Raw genomic sequence first — 16,322 nt, 5'->3', positions numbered from 1 at the left:
GTGGCGAGTTTAAATTGGCGAGATGCGCGCTTCAGAAACGTGTAAAAACAAATTCGCGCCTTTTTTTTCCCATTGCAATGGCCGCGAGCGGCAGCTTCTTGCCAATTTTTTCTGGCGAGGCAAAAAGGAGACAATCGCGCCATTTTATTGGCGCGAACAGCCGCTAGATGCCGTTCGCGGCTCTCTGAATTAGGATATTTTTAAAACTGGCGAGATTGAGGTTCTCGCCAGCCGCGAGGCGAGTTTTACAAATAGAAAAGAAAAATTGGCGCGTTTTTTCGGAACTCGCCATTTTCTGCTGTTTTCTGCGCGATTTTCTCCAAAAAATGGCGAATTTCGAAAATTCGCTGCTCTCTGCATAGGCCCCTATGTCTACAGGTGAGTTTTTTTGGTTAGTATTTTGATTGAAAGCCTTGCATTGCATATATTTGTCATCATTTGTAAAGATCATAAATGGTCAATATTTCCTCTTTTGTCATAACAGGTTATTATCCATTTACAGGTTTGTATGACTCATCTTTTTATTATATATAAAGCTAAACTAATAAACTTTGGTCAAAGCATTGTTTCAATTTAACATTTCTTTATAAGCAATACAATTCCCTTCCTAGAACCTGTACAACAAATAAAAGGCGAGTTGAATGACTAATTAGTAATTAACAGGAACTCCTGCGACCGCGTTACCACTGCCACGCTACCGTCGACTCTCTCTAATCTCCCCCCCCCCAGTACCTAGTATTTATGTGTTTGTATTGTTTTGTTATTGTTCCCTTTTCCTATATGGTTCTCCACTCTCTGAGTCATAGTTACTAGTCTGCCTTTGCATAAACTCTATTACTTCTCTTGCCCTTCGGGTGCTATAGTTGTTTAGGGACTTCCTGCATAGGCACATGTTCTACAATATGTGTATTTCTGTTTCTCTGTTTTCCAGCAATCGTTATTATATTCTAACTGGTGGATCTCTTCTGAGCATCCGTGAAGCGAACCAAGTTGTGTGCTGGAAGTTTTCCTGCACCCGCTGTTTAATTTCTTGGGATAGTGTGTCAATGAATCTTTCCCAAGTTTTAAAGAAGGTGTTTGCTTTCCTCTCTCTGTCAGTTGTTGCTTCCACCCTATCGAAATGGAATAAATTAAATAATTTTCCTTTCCACAGATCTATTGAGGGAGGAGTGTGGTGTATCCATTGCTGGAGGATTGTTTCTTGGCAGCCATTGCCATAATCTGTCTAAATCTATTGAAAACCTTTGTCTCTGTCGCCTCCCCGTCAACTCCATTTGTTAGCGCTATGTAGTTGAAGATCGCGTATTCTTTGGTCAGACGGAGCTTTGTGTGTAGTGAGTTTTTGCTCAAATCTGCCACCTGTGTCCAAAACGTTTGGATCACAGGACAACTCCATAGACAGCATATCCGCCTCCGGTGCTGCACACTTGGTACAGTTGCTATTTGGAGCTAGTTTAGCCCCATGTCTAAATGTGGGGGTGGTGTATGTCCTGTGTAAGATATTGTAGTGCATCTCTTGGTTTGAAGATGAGGGCAGAAGTTTAAGTGATCTCTCAAATTGCCGCATGACATCTTCCATATTTTCGTCTGTGCTATCTGCCACCCACGCTCCTATTCCTGCTGTGTTGCAGTCGTATATTTGTGTTTTCCGAAGACAGGTTTGGATATTTGATAGAGATTTTCCCGGGTGTGTTGCCTGTAGGACACTCTCCAATGGATTGTCCCTCTCCACTAATGTTAAATTATCGATTAACTCCCTTGTGTAATGTCTGGCTTGCAGATATGCAAAAAATTTGAGTTAGATAACCCATATTTTTCTTTTAATTCTTGAAATATGAGTATGGAGTGGTCTAGTGTATGTAGCAGCTGTCTTATCCCAAGGATACCTCTTCTCTCCCAGTCCATATATACATGGGTAATTTGCTTTCCCTTCCTGGAATTGATTGTTTTTTGTGAACGATAGGTTTAAAAATGTATCCCAGTGAATGTTTAATGAGCCCTGTACCATGCCCTGTAGGTGCTGAAGAGCAATGGGTTGTCTTTTATAATTACTGGGATAACTTTAGGTGCCATGTGTAGTAGATATTTTAGATTTATATCCGGACTCATCTGTTGTTCTATTGCCCTATTTGTAAATTGGTGTGTGTGGTTGATCCAATCCCCTTTGTATCTTAGGAGCGCTGCTGTATTGTATAATTTGAGTCTGGGGAGGTTGATCCCCCCATTCCATTTATGTTGTTGCAACTTCACCATACTTATTCTGGGATTCTTGTTTCTCCATATGAAGATTTGGAACGCTTTAATTTTTTAACATCTTTGTCTTTCATTAATATTGGCAACATTTGTAAGACATGAAGAATTTTGGGGAAGATGGTCATCTTTACTAGATGGAATCTTCCCAGGAATGAAATATTTCCATAATATTTTAAGGAGGTATGTTGGTACCTGTGGATAGTGACTGGCAATCCACTTGTGGATTCCAAATTGTGCTTCATAGGCAGGTGCAATTCCATAGAAATAGAATAACTTACATAATTTACACCATCTATGGACAATAGTAAATGGAGATAATAAGAGAGCACAAAAATTGTAGTAATTCATCTGGATCATGCAAAAATGCATAAACCTATCCATATATTCTGAATATATTGATTACGGTACCCATAGGCAGACTGTATAAAGAAAACATTTCAAATCTCATTCCGTGTTAGGGCCATGTGGATGTAATGTATTAAGCGTAAATATCCAATGTGCCTCTCTCTGGTGTAATGTCTTAACTCTGTCACCTCCACGTACGGGTGGAGGAGTATGTTCCAGAGATATGCATTGAAATGTACTCAGAGAGCTCACAGGGCATGAGGTGAAATGTTTTGCAACAGGATGATTTATGTATTTTTTGGCGATCAACCTCAGGTGTTCCATGGTACGGATTTTCAACAGTCTGGTGGTGAGCCCCTAATATATATATACACATATGGCTTCCGCAGATCAAAAGATATATCACGATTGGTTTGACAGGAAATAAATGAATTGATTTTGAACACCTTTGTCTTGTCTTTATTATGAAAGGTTTGCGGTTTTTGCAAATATGGACATATTTTACAACGTCCACATTTGTAAGATCCTTTCAATTGTGAGAGTATTATATATATATATTATATTGTCTGGATTTCCCTGTGCGCAACATGCTAGGAGAAAGCAGATTGCCTAAAGTTTGTGCTTTTTATAAACACAATTTTAGAGTCTGCACTAATCATGTTCCGGATCAATGGGTCCAAAGACAAAGTACCCCAAGGTTTCCTAATGATAGATGTTATGGCTGTTGCCTGTTCACTATAATTTGTTATGAAGTAGGGTGGATCTAAATTAGAAACATTGGGATTCCTTTGTGTGGCTGTAGCCCTCTCGGATCTAGAACCCAATTTAGTGATGTCCATAGAAATCAAATCCTGCCTGTCGGTATGTAATGCCACATGATAGGCCTCTGTTAGATCCATCCGATCATAGCCTCTGCTCAGAAAACGATAAATAAGACCACGTGATTTGATCTCAAAATCCTCCAGTGATGAACAATTCCTGTGTGACCACAGGAATTGACCACGTGGGATCCCCCTGGAGAGGGGGTGGGTATGGCATTTAAATGTTTTAAATCAGCCGCGCTCTAAAGGGGTCGGGGCTATCATTCTATTTCACCCGCAGGAGCGCACCACTGGTTGAAACAATATTGGCTACATCTGTATAGTTACTACATACAGCTGTGCAATGTACCTGACATTTAGTTTTACAATTACTGCTTCCAATTTATATACATGACACAAATACATAAAAAACAAACAAATATATATTATATATATATAATATATATATATATATATATATATATATAAAAAGATAAACTTACCCTAAACTTATATTTTGTACTTCGTCTCAGATTCCTCACTGTGCATGTAAGGTCATCTCCATTGTATATTGCCTTGAAACCGTACCCCTAAAAACAGAATAACATGGTGACCTTCAAATGTAGCACTTGCATTGTAATCTACGTGGCGCAGGAATTTCCAAGACTATTGTCCAACAGTATGTTTATTGCACTTTTTATATTATAATTCCTTGTAATGTCTCGATGATAAAGTGCTGCATATATTGGTGGTGTTATATAAATAGCAGTATATATGACATACTATGATAGCGACACAAGTCTTGACACTTATTTACAATACAATATTACCACTATGGACATGACCGTCAGAACATTGGACACAAATAGAGGATAGTACAGTGTTAGCCTTAGAATTGACAAACAACTGTAGGGTAGAAGTGATACCGTTAATGACTAACTCAGGGTTAAAAAGAGGGTGAGCTTTCAGGAACACAGAGGTTGCGTCTTCAGGCAGATTTTGTGCGCAAATAAACAACTTGGATAGAGTGGCCTTTGAGATCTCAAATGTCAAATGTCCACAATTAGCCTCTAACACTTTATTGGCAAGGAGGCTAATAACAAACAATAAATTAGAGGCACACTAGAAGCCAATAGGAAACAAATAATACAATATTACGACAGTACAGTGCCTTTACAAATACAAGCAATTCCTCATTAGTATAGTGGCAAGTCGCATGGGAGTCTGGGGTTCGATTCCCCGGGGAAGGGGAAGCCGTTTTTACACTTAGATTGTAAGCTGTCTAGGGCAGGGATTTCCTTTTCTATTGTCTGATCTAATTGATTATACTTATTGTACTATAATTCCCAGTAGTGTCTTGAATCTCTTGTAAAGCGCTAAATACAGCTGTGGGCACTAGATAAATAAAGATATACCTACAACTTGTATTTTACTACTAAATTCCAAATGTAGTTCTTTGCTGCTTATGATACCTTCTAACACACAGATATGACCGCTCTCTATACATGTAATTGTTTATGAACGTTTGAATCCCCACAAGTCTTCTTCTGAAATGACTGGAGGACATCTTAAGAAAAGATCTGTGAGGACTGGAAAGCTCCAACACGACATCTTTGAAAAACTATAATGTTCCATTACTAAATATAACCTAGAGTGAACCTCTCCAGGACTGATACGGATACTAGAAAGTTAAACACTTAAGTAAATCACAATGCACATGTAAAATGTACCATCAACCCTAGGACCAAAATCAATCAATTTAAAGATGTGTTTCAGTACTTAAATCAGGGTCTATAATGCTGGGATTTACATAAAAAGCAAACTTTTTCTCTTTCAAATTAATTTGTAAACAGGTTTCTCGGGCAATTTCCCCAACGTTGAGCAGAATTGTCTGTTTTATCCTCCATCCAGGCATGGGCTGTTGACACTTGTCATTTTCACAATACATAAAAATATATGTTTTTCTTAAGGATGAATAAATCTGTTTAAAGAAGCGCATGACATTGTTGTGTACAACATTGTAATATGTAATATGTAAGCTAAGCAGGACTGCAGCTTCACATAAAAGAAACAGAAATATACTTGGATAGCAAAAGTTACAGAGAGTAGAGTGCAGCATAACAATTTTTGTTCACTGCACATACCGAGGTTTCGTCTTCCATTTCCAAAATATAAGAAATTCCTTCATCGGACGGTGTTCCTGAGGGTTTAGTCCACTGCACTGATAACCAACTAATTCCAGCTTTAAGAAGTGTTGGATTCGCTGGCACTGTTGGAGCACTGCCTGAGGTGTAAAACAGGACTTCTTCACTAAAACCACTGAGGAGAAGACAGACAGAAATGTGTTAGCTGAACAAGACAGAGGAACGAAGCAGCAGGACGGCACACGTCTTTAAAAAAATAACAAACAAAAAAAACCTTCAGTTTATAAAGCACTGAAACATTGACACCTACAATAAAGAGCATTATTTTTTTAAAGACCGGTATGCCGTCCAGCTACTCTGCACAGTCGCTGCGAAGGTCTGTGCACCGAGCAAAAATCAGCAGCTGTATGATTGCATCTTGACTGTGACTTTGAGCTGAACAAGTCAGTCTCTGAGGTGTGCCAACATTTTGTTCACAATAAACAGTTTTGATTAAGAAGAACAGAATATATTCCGACAATGTACAGCTCTTCGGACCCAGGCCTTTATTCAATATGCTGCGATGTCATTGTCACCCACGATGGAGTCTATTTTAAACAAATTCAGTTGGATTCTCCATCACAGGGAAAGCAGAATCACAGCCTTTTGTAAAGTAAACATTTTGGGGGGGAAAACCCTATAATTCAGCCTCCTCTTTTTGGCATTTCATCTCTGCCATCATGTACCAGGTTACACTAGAATACTGTATTCTAGATCTAATGTGTGATCTAATGCCAAAGCTTCTCATATCCTAAATTCTGATCCAATATGTGACATAACATGATCTTTTGTATAACAAAAAATGTCACTTACCTCATACCCATATCATTTTTTGCTGCAAGTCTGAAGGTATATCCGATTGCTGATGACAGTTTTGTCACCCTAAACTGCTTCTGTAATCCATAGTAACATTGGCAAAACTCTTGGTTTCCTTTTCCCTAGAGATATTTATGAAAAAGTTACTAATATGAAATTTGTCATTTTTTATAACGTTTTATTGTATAAATATTTCCTACAAAAATGTATTTTAATGATGTCTTCCATCTTAAAAGCAGCAATTTAAACAGAATACTTTTGGGATTATCAACCTCAATTCTTGTCATTGCTTTATTTCTGCAACTAACAATAATGGCCTTCGAAGCTACAGCGTACATGTGATTTCCTCTGCTTAGTACTGTATATTGTAGTGGGCATAGCCAAGCAATATGTGCTTAGTATCATTGACCTTAGTACTTGTTAGGTGCACAATGGATAGTGCAGTAATAACTTCCACACCACTAATACAACAAAAATAACACACCAGACACAAATGCATAATAAACTTAGAAAGTTACTGAAAGCATCCAACTGTAGTCACAAGAATTGTCAGTAAATACAATTTACTACCAGGATGGTTTGCTAACCACGTTTTTACTTTGGTAAAGAGTTCTATCAACATTTGCACACTGGAAGATGTTAATGCTAACAATGTAATCTGGGAGAAGTCATATTTTAGTCTTTTTTAGAGTATCATGGAAAAAAAAGGATAACATGAATAATATAGCTCTCAATATATGGGCATCATTTAAAATGGAAGATAAGCTGGCGAATGTTTGGAAAAGTCCAAGTGTCTGCACTTCGATAAAGGAGAATTGAGAGCCAAGTTTTCATCTGCCAGATTATAATAATAATTATTGTATATGGTAAAAGGGAGGGGATTGCCGCCTTAAGATTTGTGTGTCTATAGGGGTAATTCATTCAACTACAACAGTGCCAAACAAAGCACTATTGCCCGGAATCTCCCACTGAAGTCAATAAGTATGTCTCTGTCATAGTGCCGCAATCGGCACTATCACAGCTGAATGAATAACGCCCGGTGTGTTATGCTTGTCTTATTCTTGACACTGAAGAGTAGCTACTTGGCCTTTCTCAGAAGAAGCTTTGAAGTCTGTGAGCGATTTCTCCAACTCTCCATTAACTGGGAGTGGATTTATTTACTGTAATATGACTGCATTATTCTCTCCTTTGTTTTGTCTCGGTCACCCTGAACATGGCGAGGAACTTCCCTGTGATAGTCCTTGTTTTTATTGCCTGTGGATCTACACTGCTGCCATTAAATTACCTGATTTTATTGCATGTATGGCTCATTGTACGCAATGTGTGTGGATTACACAACATAACCAAATGTGCTAGTTTGTGGGACTTAATAATGTCTGTGTTTGTTACCACAAAATAACAAAATGTACTCATTTGGCATAATTTAATTCAATTCTGTAGAATACCCAGTAAAACACTCTGAAGATTGAAACGAAAGGATGTCAGGTGACCCGCAACAAGCATTGTGCACAATTATGTTACCCAACACAATTTCACCTCAGAAATATCAAATCCTATATTATATCTAAAAAAAACAATAATGTGCCGTTACTCTGCCTACTGTTTGCATTACATTTACTGTACAGCCCAGAACAGAAACCTAGATAAAAGTTTGCTGTGTATGAAAATCAGTGCAAAATAACAGGACTTACTTCATCCCATTCCAGAAGGTAGCTGTGTATTTTGGAACCGTTGTCACATGACGCCTATAGATACAATGAGATAATATACATTTGTAAATACTGCATACTGGCAAACACTCAGTAATCGCGTTATTAATATTTTTATATTGTAATATTAACAACAAAACAGGTAGCGCTAACCGCAATGTGTGTGGTGTAGTAACTATTACCTTATATATTAATTAAAACTATACATAAGGGGCTGCCTAGGACACAAAGCCTGACCCCCTGGTCAGGAAAACAGTATGGACAGGGAATAGTTCCGTGGGCGCCTATAAAATTTTACCACTATAAAGGATATACGAAAACCAAGCCTGTTGGTTGTGAAGATTGTTGATCCTCACGGTGGGCTTGAAAACAAAGAGAAAGCACAACACATAGCGTAATACTGTTGAAACATTAAACAAACAACATATAAGACAACATATAACAGCTGAATACTGAAATAGTATTTTTAGGACAATAAAATCATTTAATAACAATTAATATTTACTATAATGCACAATTTGCATGGACACATAGATTTAAGCAATTAAAAATCTGAATAGGTGGTTCAACTGCTCCGTAGCACCAATGTTGATGATAGCAATGCCTACTCACCAGATGGAATAGGTTTGCAGGCAGTGGATATTTTAGAGAGTATCCCCTCTCATCTGTGTGCTGCTCTCTGCTTAGCTGGCGTCTCTGTCGGCTCGTGGGTGCAGCTCATCAGCAGGGACTCCTGCAGCTCCAGGAAGCACGTCTGAGCAGATGGAACTCAGCTGCAGCTGATTCAGCACGATGTCAGCCACGGACCACCGTGAGCTAGTCTATCTGCTGCTCACTGCTAGCTGGCGTCTCTATCCGCTCGTGGACGCAACTTGTCAGCAGGTACTCCTGCAGGGTGCCAAGCAGGGCGCTTGAATAATGGAAAACCGCAACAGCTGGTTCAACTCGTCGGCGGCTATAAGAGATGGTTAGCTGGCAGCTCACGTTGATTCACCGATGTACGGGGGTACTACACCAATGTGTGCGGGGCTTGAACCTCCACCCTACGCGTTTCAAGAGCGATCTGCTCTCTTCCTCAGGGGTATATCCCCGCACACATTGGTGTAGTACCCCCGTACATCGGTGAATCAACGTGAGCTGCCAGCTAACCATCTCTTATAGCCGCCGACGAGTTGAACCAGCTGTTGCGGTTTTCCATTATTCAAGCGCCCTGCTTGGCACCCTGCAGGAGTACCTGCTGACAAGTTGCGTCCACGAGCGGATAGAGACGCCAGCTAGCAGTGAGCAGCAGATAGACTAGCTCACGGTGGTCCGTGGCTGACATCGTGCTGAATCAGCTGCAGCTGAGTTCCATCTGCTCAGACGTGCTTCCTGGAGCTGCAGGAGTCCCTGCTGATGAGCTGCACCCACGAGCCGACAGAGACGCCAGCTAAGCAGAGAGCAGCACACAGATGAGAGGGGATACTCTCTAAAATATCCACTGCCTGCAAACCTATTCCATCTGGTGAGTAGGCATTGCTATCATCAACATTGGTGCTACGGAGCAGTTGAACCACCTATTCAGATTTTTAATTGCTTAAATCTATGTGTCCATGCAAATTGTGCATTATAGTAAATATTAATGGTTATTAAATGATTTTATTGTCCTAAAAATACCATTTCAGTATTCAGCTGTTATATGTTGTCTTATATGTTGTTTGTTTAATGTTTCAACAGTATTACGCTATGTGTTGTGCTTTCTCTTTGTTTTCAAGCCCACCGTGAGGATCAACAATCTTCACAACCAACAGGCTTGGTTTTCGTATATCCTTTATAGTGGTAAAATTTTATAGGCGCCCACGGAACTATTCCCTGTCTATATTGTAATATTGCAGCACTTCGAATAAACTGGTTAACAGTCAATATAGCTTTCAGGTGTCCAAGGTGATGGCCACGTGAGGCAGTGAAATTCTGTTGGGCAGAAAACGTGGTATGTAAGTCAAAACACGAGCCCCATGCTCGAAATTTACATGCCACGTGTAATTGGCTCTTTAATAAATAAAGTGACTCTTGCCTGGGGTCCAGATACATGTGTCTTCCTGGCGAAAGAAACTTAAAAGAGCATTCCTCGCTTAGACCCTCCCTACTCCCCATCCCCCATTTTTTGTTTTTTTTTACACATAGAAGGGATTTCTAGAGCTGACCCGCTTTCATTTCAGCTCCAGGGACCCCCTGATTCCCAAGATACTAACCCAGGAAGGTGCTGCTATTTACTACCTGGTATTTAAATCCCCACATCCCGCGGGCCAATAGCAAGCTGAGACGGAGGACGTGTGACTTCCTTTTGACCCATGTAATGAGGGAGATTTAAATGCCAAGTATCTTGGGAACCAGGTGGTCCCCAAGGCTGAAATATGTTCAGCCCTGGAGACAACCTGCTCCCAATCCATATAAACAAACACAACTGGATGGAACTGCTCCTCTCAGGTAGCATGGCCAGCTAGTCACCACTTGTTAAGCAGGTGGCTAAGCATACAGTAGTTGACCCCTTGCTTCCAGGTCACAATAAGCGAGTCCTTGGAAACACGATGTAACAATGTGATATACTATTGTTAACACTGATAAGACCGTGTTATGATTCACAGACCAAAAAAAGCAGCATTTCCACTTAATTAATACAAAACAAAACAACATGAACAGATTGTTTGAACATGCCGCTTCACGTCATTGGGTTTTTACGCCAGGAAGTGGATGTGAAAGGAAAGACGCACTATCTGTAACTGGTGCTGTATTTTACTACTGCTACACGTGTTCCTTATATCATCTCAGATTCTTATTGAATAGTAACCAGGAAAAATGTTAGTGTCATTATTTACTATTATTTGTAGTTGCTCTGCTAAGGTAATTAGGAAAAGCAGAGCTGTAGCAAAGCAGTTTTTCAACAATTAAAATCCATGTTCCTCTCTTCCAATAGCAAATAAAAATATCCCTTATGAGCATATTTCACGTGTCTCAGACAGGTCTGCCACCCTGCTTTTCACCTTCATCTCCAAGCATACAGTGCTTCCACTGCAGCCAGGGATTCTGGGAAATCACATGCAAATGAGCACACCGGGTCTTCCAATAGAAACACAGAAATATAGGACCCATTTTACTAGTCACTATAAACATTACACCTTTTGTTAGCCGCGGGGAATCCATGGTTCAGGTCAGTCATTTTTAGAGGAGGTAAGGTTTTGAGATTTGGATGAAATAATTAAAATGCCACACCGATGCATGTGGCACTGAGCCATCTACACAATGTCAAAATGAATCGCCTCTGTCACAAAGCGTAGATTCCACACATGGATACAGCACTCTAGATGATGTCTTAATAATGACCAATAAAGTGGCATCCTCATTTTCTCATTTATCGCATAAAAGTAAACTTTCCTTCTATTTGCACGTATAAAATAAAATACATTACATCCACATAAAGGACTTTATCATAGGCCACTGTTTCACACACGTGTGCTCTGGTATCTGGGCACTGTTATTTAGGAATAAGTGCTACAGATGCAGCCACGAGTATTAGATCACTTGCCTTTTAAATTCTGGGGCAGTCTCACAGTAAATGCCTCAACATTTCTGTGAGATTCTTAATGGCCCATCGGATTAACACAGTGGGGGTCCCTACAGTACCATTCAGTTTGAATGGGACTGCAGGCACCCCCCGCTGTGATAATCCGATGGGCCATTAAGAATCTCACAGAAATGTTGAGGCATTTACTGTGAGACTGCCCCAGAATTTCCCAGGTAAGTGTTCTTATACTGGTGGCTGCATCTGTAGGTTGAAGAGATTTTCAGGTATCAGGCATTGGGTGTCTGAGTCAGGAACACTCAAGCACCCACTTTAGATGTAGCGTCTTTCAATTCAAGTAGATATGAAGTTATTTTGGAAAATTACCTTCCACTGGAGAGAAAGTGAATTTTTGGTCCGATTTGTTATCCGTGGAGGGTTTGGCGTTTCAGGTTCACAGGTTATTGTGGAGAAGCTTACAGCTTCTGAAGGGTTTCCCTTAACACAGTTGCTTTCTGCTTGAATCCTACATTGATAAAGAAGATACAAAGCAAACAAACACTGTTGAAAGTAATTATTTATTTTGGGTAACTCTTAAATATGTCACTCAAGGAAACCAAATCAAGAACTAGAAGATTCTTTCCTGTTGTGGAGGTTGAGGGGCATTACTGAATAGCATTGGTGGAGGGCATTACACGGGCATTGGTGAGTATCACTGCAGTGGTTACTGCTGAATTGCTGGAGAATGCAAATGATCTGTTTTGGCTTTATTTTCCTAGCAGAAGTTATACGGTGTTCGAAGTGGATAACATCCTGCTGCTTTCTATTGCTGCACAAAGTAAATAAATACTAGAAGTCTAATGCTGATACAACAGATACCACATAAGAAAATATGTATACATAGTATTGTATATACATCACAGTACATTGAGTTAAATGCAAACATTTTACTATTTTCAAGTAATGCATATTAACCTACTTCCTCAGCACTTGCATACCCTGAATAACACTAGACAGAATACTACTTTTAATTGTTCAAACAAAGTCAAGTGGGATTCTGGAAACCAGAAAAGTTGTATAAAGTATATTTATGGAAATGTGAGGTATCCTTATGGAGGCACTTCCAGTGTGACCCTATCCATGTACATTATACAGTATATACCCATTACACATACAATCTGTTTGGTGCCCGAGGCACAGGGATTAGAACCGGGCATCCCCTACTTCACGCTCCATGTTTTCAGCCAGTGCCTTTACTCACTGAGCCATTTGTGCAGCCTCCGATACAATGAATGCGGAGAGTGACGCAAGTAGCGAGGAATTAAGCATCTATCAGAGTAGGCGTGATTAGTCATGGCATTATGATCTATGACAGTCTGTAGAAGGGTCTCTGCTGGAGAATATAACATTTGCATCACAAAGAATTAAAAACGTTCCCTTTAACTGCATTAAATGTACAGTATGAAAGAAAACAAGTCAGAATTGTTGGACACATATACCACTCATAAGAACATGCCCTGAAGTGTACTACAGTATAACTTTACCCCATTCTGAATGTAATCTCTGGGCATCACAAGAACAACATCGTTCACTGACAAGCAGTCAGAAATGTTAAAGCAAGCCTTAAAGCTGCAGTTCAGTCTATATCCTGCATGTGTGTTTTTTTTAATAAATCAGTTCTGTAGTAAGAAAAAATACTTTTAGCATTTTCGGTTTTTAAAAAAACAACTTTGAAAGACCAATTTTCTTGTATTCTATTTTAACAAGCATTTGCTTAGGCACTGCCCCTTCATGGCCTGTCACAAACCCAGGCACACCCCTTTGTCAGCACTGCCCTCCCTCTCTCTAAACGTGCACTAGCATCTGGTCACATGATCTTCCTCATACAGTAGTACATTCAAGGAAGCTGGAGAAAAGGGATCAGCCATGCATAGCAGCTCGGATAGGCGATTTCAAACTTATTACAGTGTTTATTCCATTCATTGCACGTGTATATAATGTAAAAATTGTAATAATTCCATTTATAGCAAACGTGTATATGTGAATATTATTTAGATGTATATGTATGTTACTGAAATGTGGAGTGAGTGTGTAGGTAAATACACACAATACACTTCCACTGCGCATATATATATATATATATATATATATATATATATATATATATATATATATATATATATATATATATATATATATATATTATATATGTATGTATATGTGAAGTTATGTGAGTAAAAAAGTGACAAAAACCCTCCATAGCAAGGCAAATAGCAAATGGAAATATTACTGTATGCTCATTTGTATGTATATATATATATTTATATACACACACACTTCAAATACGGATAGTGATTCACGTAAATGATATATATATTCACTTTCTGGGAGTATAAGAGTGACTGTCCTGTTGTTCCTTTTTTTGTATCCATCATTGAATGGTATGCACCCTCTCTTTACGTTTATTTTATACTAGCTGAGAGACCCGGCGTTGCCCGGGATGTAATGTTCCCGCTCCTCTCTCTCTCCTCACCCCTCCCCCTCTCTCTGTTTGTCCCCCATTCACATCAATCCAGTTCCCCCCCTCCCTCCTTTACAGCGTCAGTCATTGTGTGTGCGTCAGTCAGTCAGTGTGTGTGCGCGCGCGTCAGTGAGTCTGACGCAGAAACACAAACACACACACAGACTGACTGACGCACACACACACACAGTCAGTGTGTGCGTGTGTGTGTGCCTCAGTCAGTCAGTGTGTGCGTGCGGCAGTCAGTCAGTCATTCAGTAAGTGTGTGGGTGTGGGGGTGTGCGCGCGCGCGCGTCAGTAAGTGTGTGTGTGTCAGTCAGTGTGTGTGTGTGTTTGTTTGTGTCAGTGTGTGTGTGTGTGTCAGTGTGTGTGTGTGTGTGTGTGTGTGTGTGCAGCAGTCAGTGTGTGTGTGTGCAGCAGTCAGTGGGTGTGTGTGCAGCAGTCAGTGTGTGTGTGTGTGTGCGCGCGTCAGTCTGTGTATGTGTGCGTGTGGCTGTGAGGGGTTGTGTGCATGCGGCTGTGAGGGGTTGTGTGCGTGCGTCAGTATGTATGTGTGTGTGTCAGTCAGTGCGTCAATCAGTCAGTGTGTGTGTGTGTGTGTGCGTGCGTCAGTCAGTCAGTGTGTGTGTGCGTCAGTGTGTGTGCGTGCGTCAGTCAGGGTGTGTGCGTGCGTCAGTCAGGGTGTGTGCGTGCGTCAGTCAGGGTGTGTGCGTGCGGCTGTCAGGGTTTGTGTGCGTGCGCCAGTCAGGGTTTGTGTGCGTGCGCCAGTCAGGGTTTGTGTGCGTACGCCAGTCAGGGTGTGTGTGCGTGCGTCAGTCAGGGTGCGTGCGTGCGTCACTCAGGGTGTGTGCGTGCGTCAGTCAGGGTGTGTGCGTGCGTCAGTCAGGGTGTGTGCGTGCGTCAGTCAGGGTGTGTGCGTGCGTCAGTCAGGGTGTGTGAGTGCGTCAGTCAGGGTGTGTGAGTGTGTCAGTCAGGGTGTGTGCGTGCGTCAGTCAAAGGGCAGGCGTGGGGGGGGTGAAGGGCAGGGGTAAGGGGGGTGAAGGGCAGGGGTAGGGGTGGGTGAAGGGTAGGGGTGGGTGAAGGTCAGGGTTAGGGGGGGTGAAGAGCAGGGGTAGTAGGGGGGGTGAAGGGCAGGGGTAGAGGGGGGTGAAGGGCAGGGGTGGTGAAGGGCAGGAGTAGGGGGGGTGAAGGGCAGGGGTAGGGTGGGGTGAAAGTGAGGCACAAATTGTTGGCAGGAGTAAAATGTCCCTACACACACACACACACACACAACGGGAGTGAGAGGTGGTGGAGAGTGGGACTGGCGCAGATCCGAGGCTGCTTGGCCCCCCAGCGGCTGGGGAGTTGGCGGCCGGGGGGGTAAGGGAGCGGGCGGGGGGGGGGGGGGAAAGGGAGCAGGCGGGGGGGTAAGGGAGCGGGCGGGGGGGGGAGGGAGCGGCGAGGGGGTAAGGGAGCTTTGGCGGCTGGGGTAGGAGGGCCGCGCTTACCCCCTTTGTGAGTGTTTGTATGATATAGATATATATGCACACGCACGCATATACATGCGCACGCGCACACATACACGTGCACACGCACACATACATGCACACACGTATACATGCGCACACGCACACATACACATACATGCGCTCACGCACACGCACACATAAACATGCACACACGTACACATAAACATGCACACACGTATACATGCGCACATAAACATGCGCAAACACACATATATACACACACAAACATGCACACACGTATACATGCGTACACGCACATATACATGCGCACACGCACACATATGCACACGCACACAAACATGCGCACACGCACACATAAACATGCGCACACGCAAACATATACACTGTGTGCGCATGTTTATGTGCGTATATATTTATGGTATTGCTTGACCTGAGGAAGAGGAAAACTCTTGAAAGCTTGTCCCATGACACAAATTGTTGGTCCAAATAAAAAAAAGGTATCAATAAATACTGAAGAACATATATATATATTTTTTTATATATACTGTATGTATATATGTATGTATGGATATATAGCGAAGGTCAGCAGCCGGCAGCGGAGGGAGAGAAGGACGGCATCCTGCAGCGAAGCTCGACAGCGGCAGAGGACAGTAGCCGGCGGCGGAGGGAGAGAAGGACGGCATCCTGC

General features: G+C 41.6%; 1 protein-coding gene across 9 annotated transcripts in view; it reads right to left on the bottom strand.

Moving 5' to 3' along the window:
- Nucleotides 1–16,322, bottom strand: part of FNDC3A (fibronectin type III domain containing 3A) — a 220,193-nt gene that overhangs the window by 37,599 nt on the left and 166,272 nt on the right. For all 9 annotated transcript variants that reach the window (XM_075591927.1, XM_075591924.1, XM_075591926.1 and 6 more), the window contains 5 exons: nt 12,032–12,170; nt 8,089–8,142; nt 6,395–6,519; nt 5,543–5,717; nt 3,902–3,988 (listed from right to left, as the gene is read on the bottom strand). In XM_075591927.1, the coding sequence (XP_075448042.1) occupies nt 3,902–3,988; nt 5,543–5,717; nt 6,395–6,519; nt 8,089–8,142; nt 12,032–12,170 (580 nt within the window). The remainder of the gene's footprint in view (nt 1–3,901; nt 3,989–5,542; nt 5,718–6,394; nt 6,520–8,088; nt 8,143–12,031; nt 12,171–16,322) is intronic.

Source organism: Ascaphus truei, chromosome 3, assembly GCF_040206685.1.
Source record: "Ascaphus truei isolate aAscTru1 chromosome 3, aAscTru1.hap1, whole genome shotgun sequence".
In the NCBI taxonomy this organism is placed as follows: domain Eukaryota; kingdom Metazoa; phylum Chordata; class Amphibia; order Anura; family Ascaphidae; genus Ascaphus; species Ascaphus truei.
The sequence above is the reverse complement of the archived record's forward strand: the minus strand, read 5'-3'. Positions and strand labels throughout refer to the sequence as shown.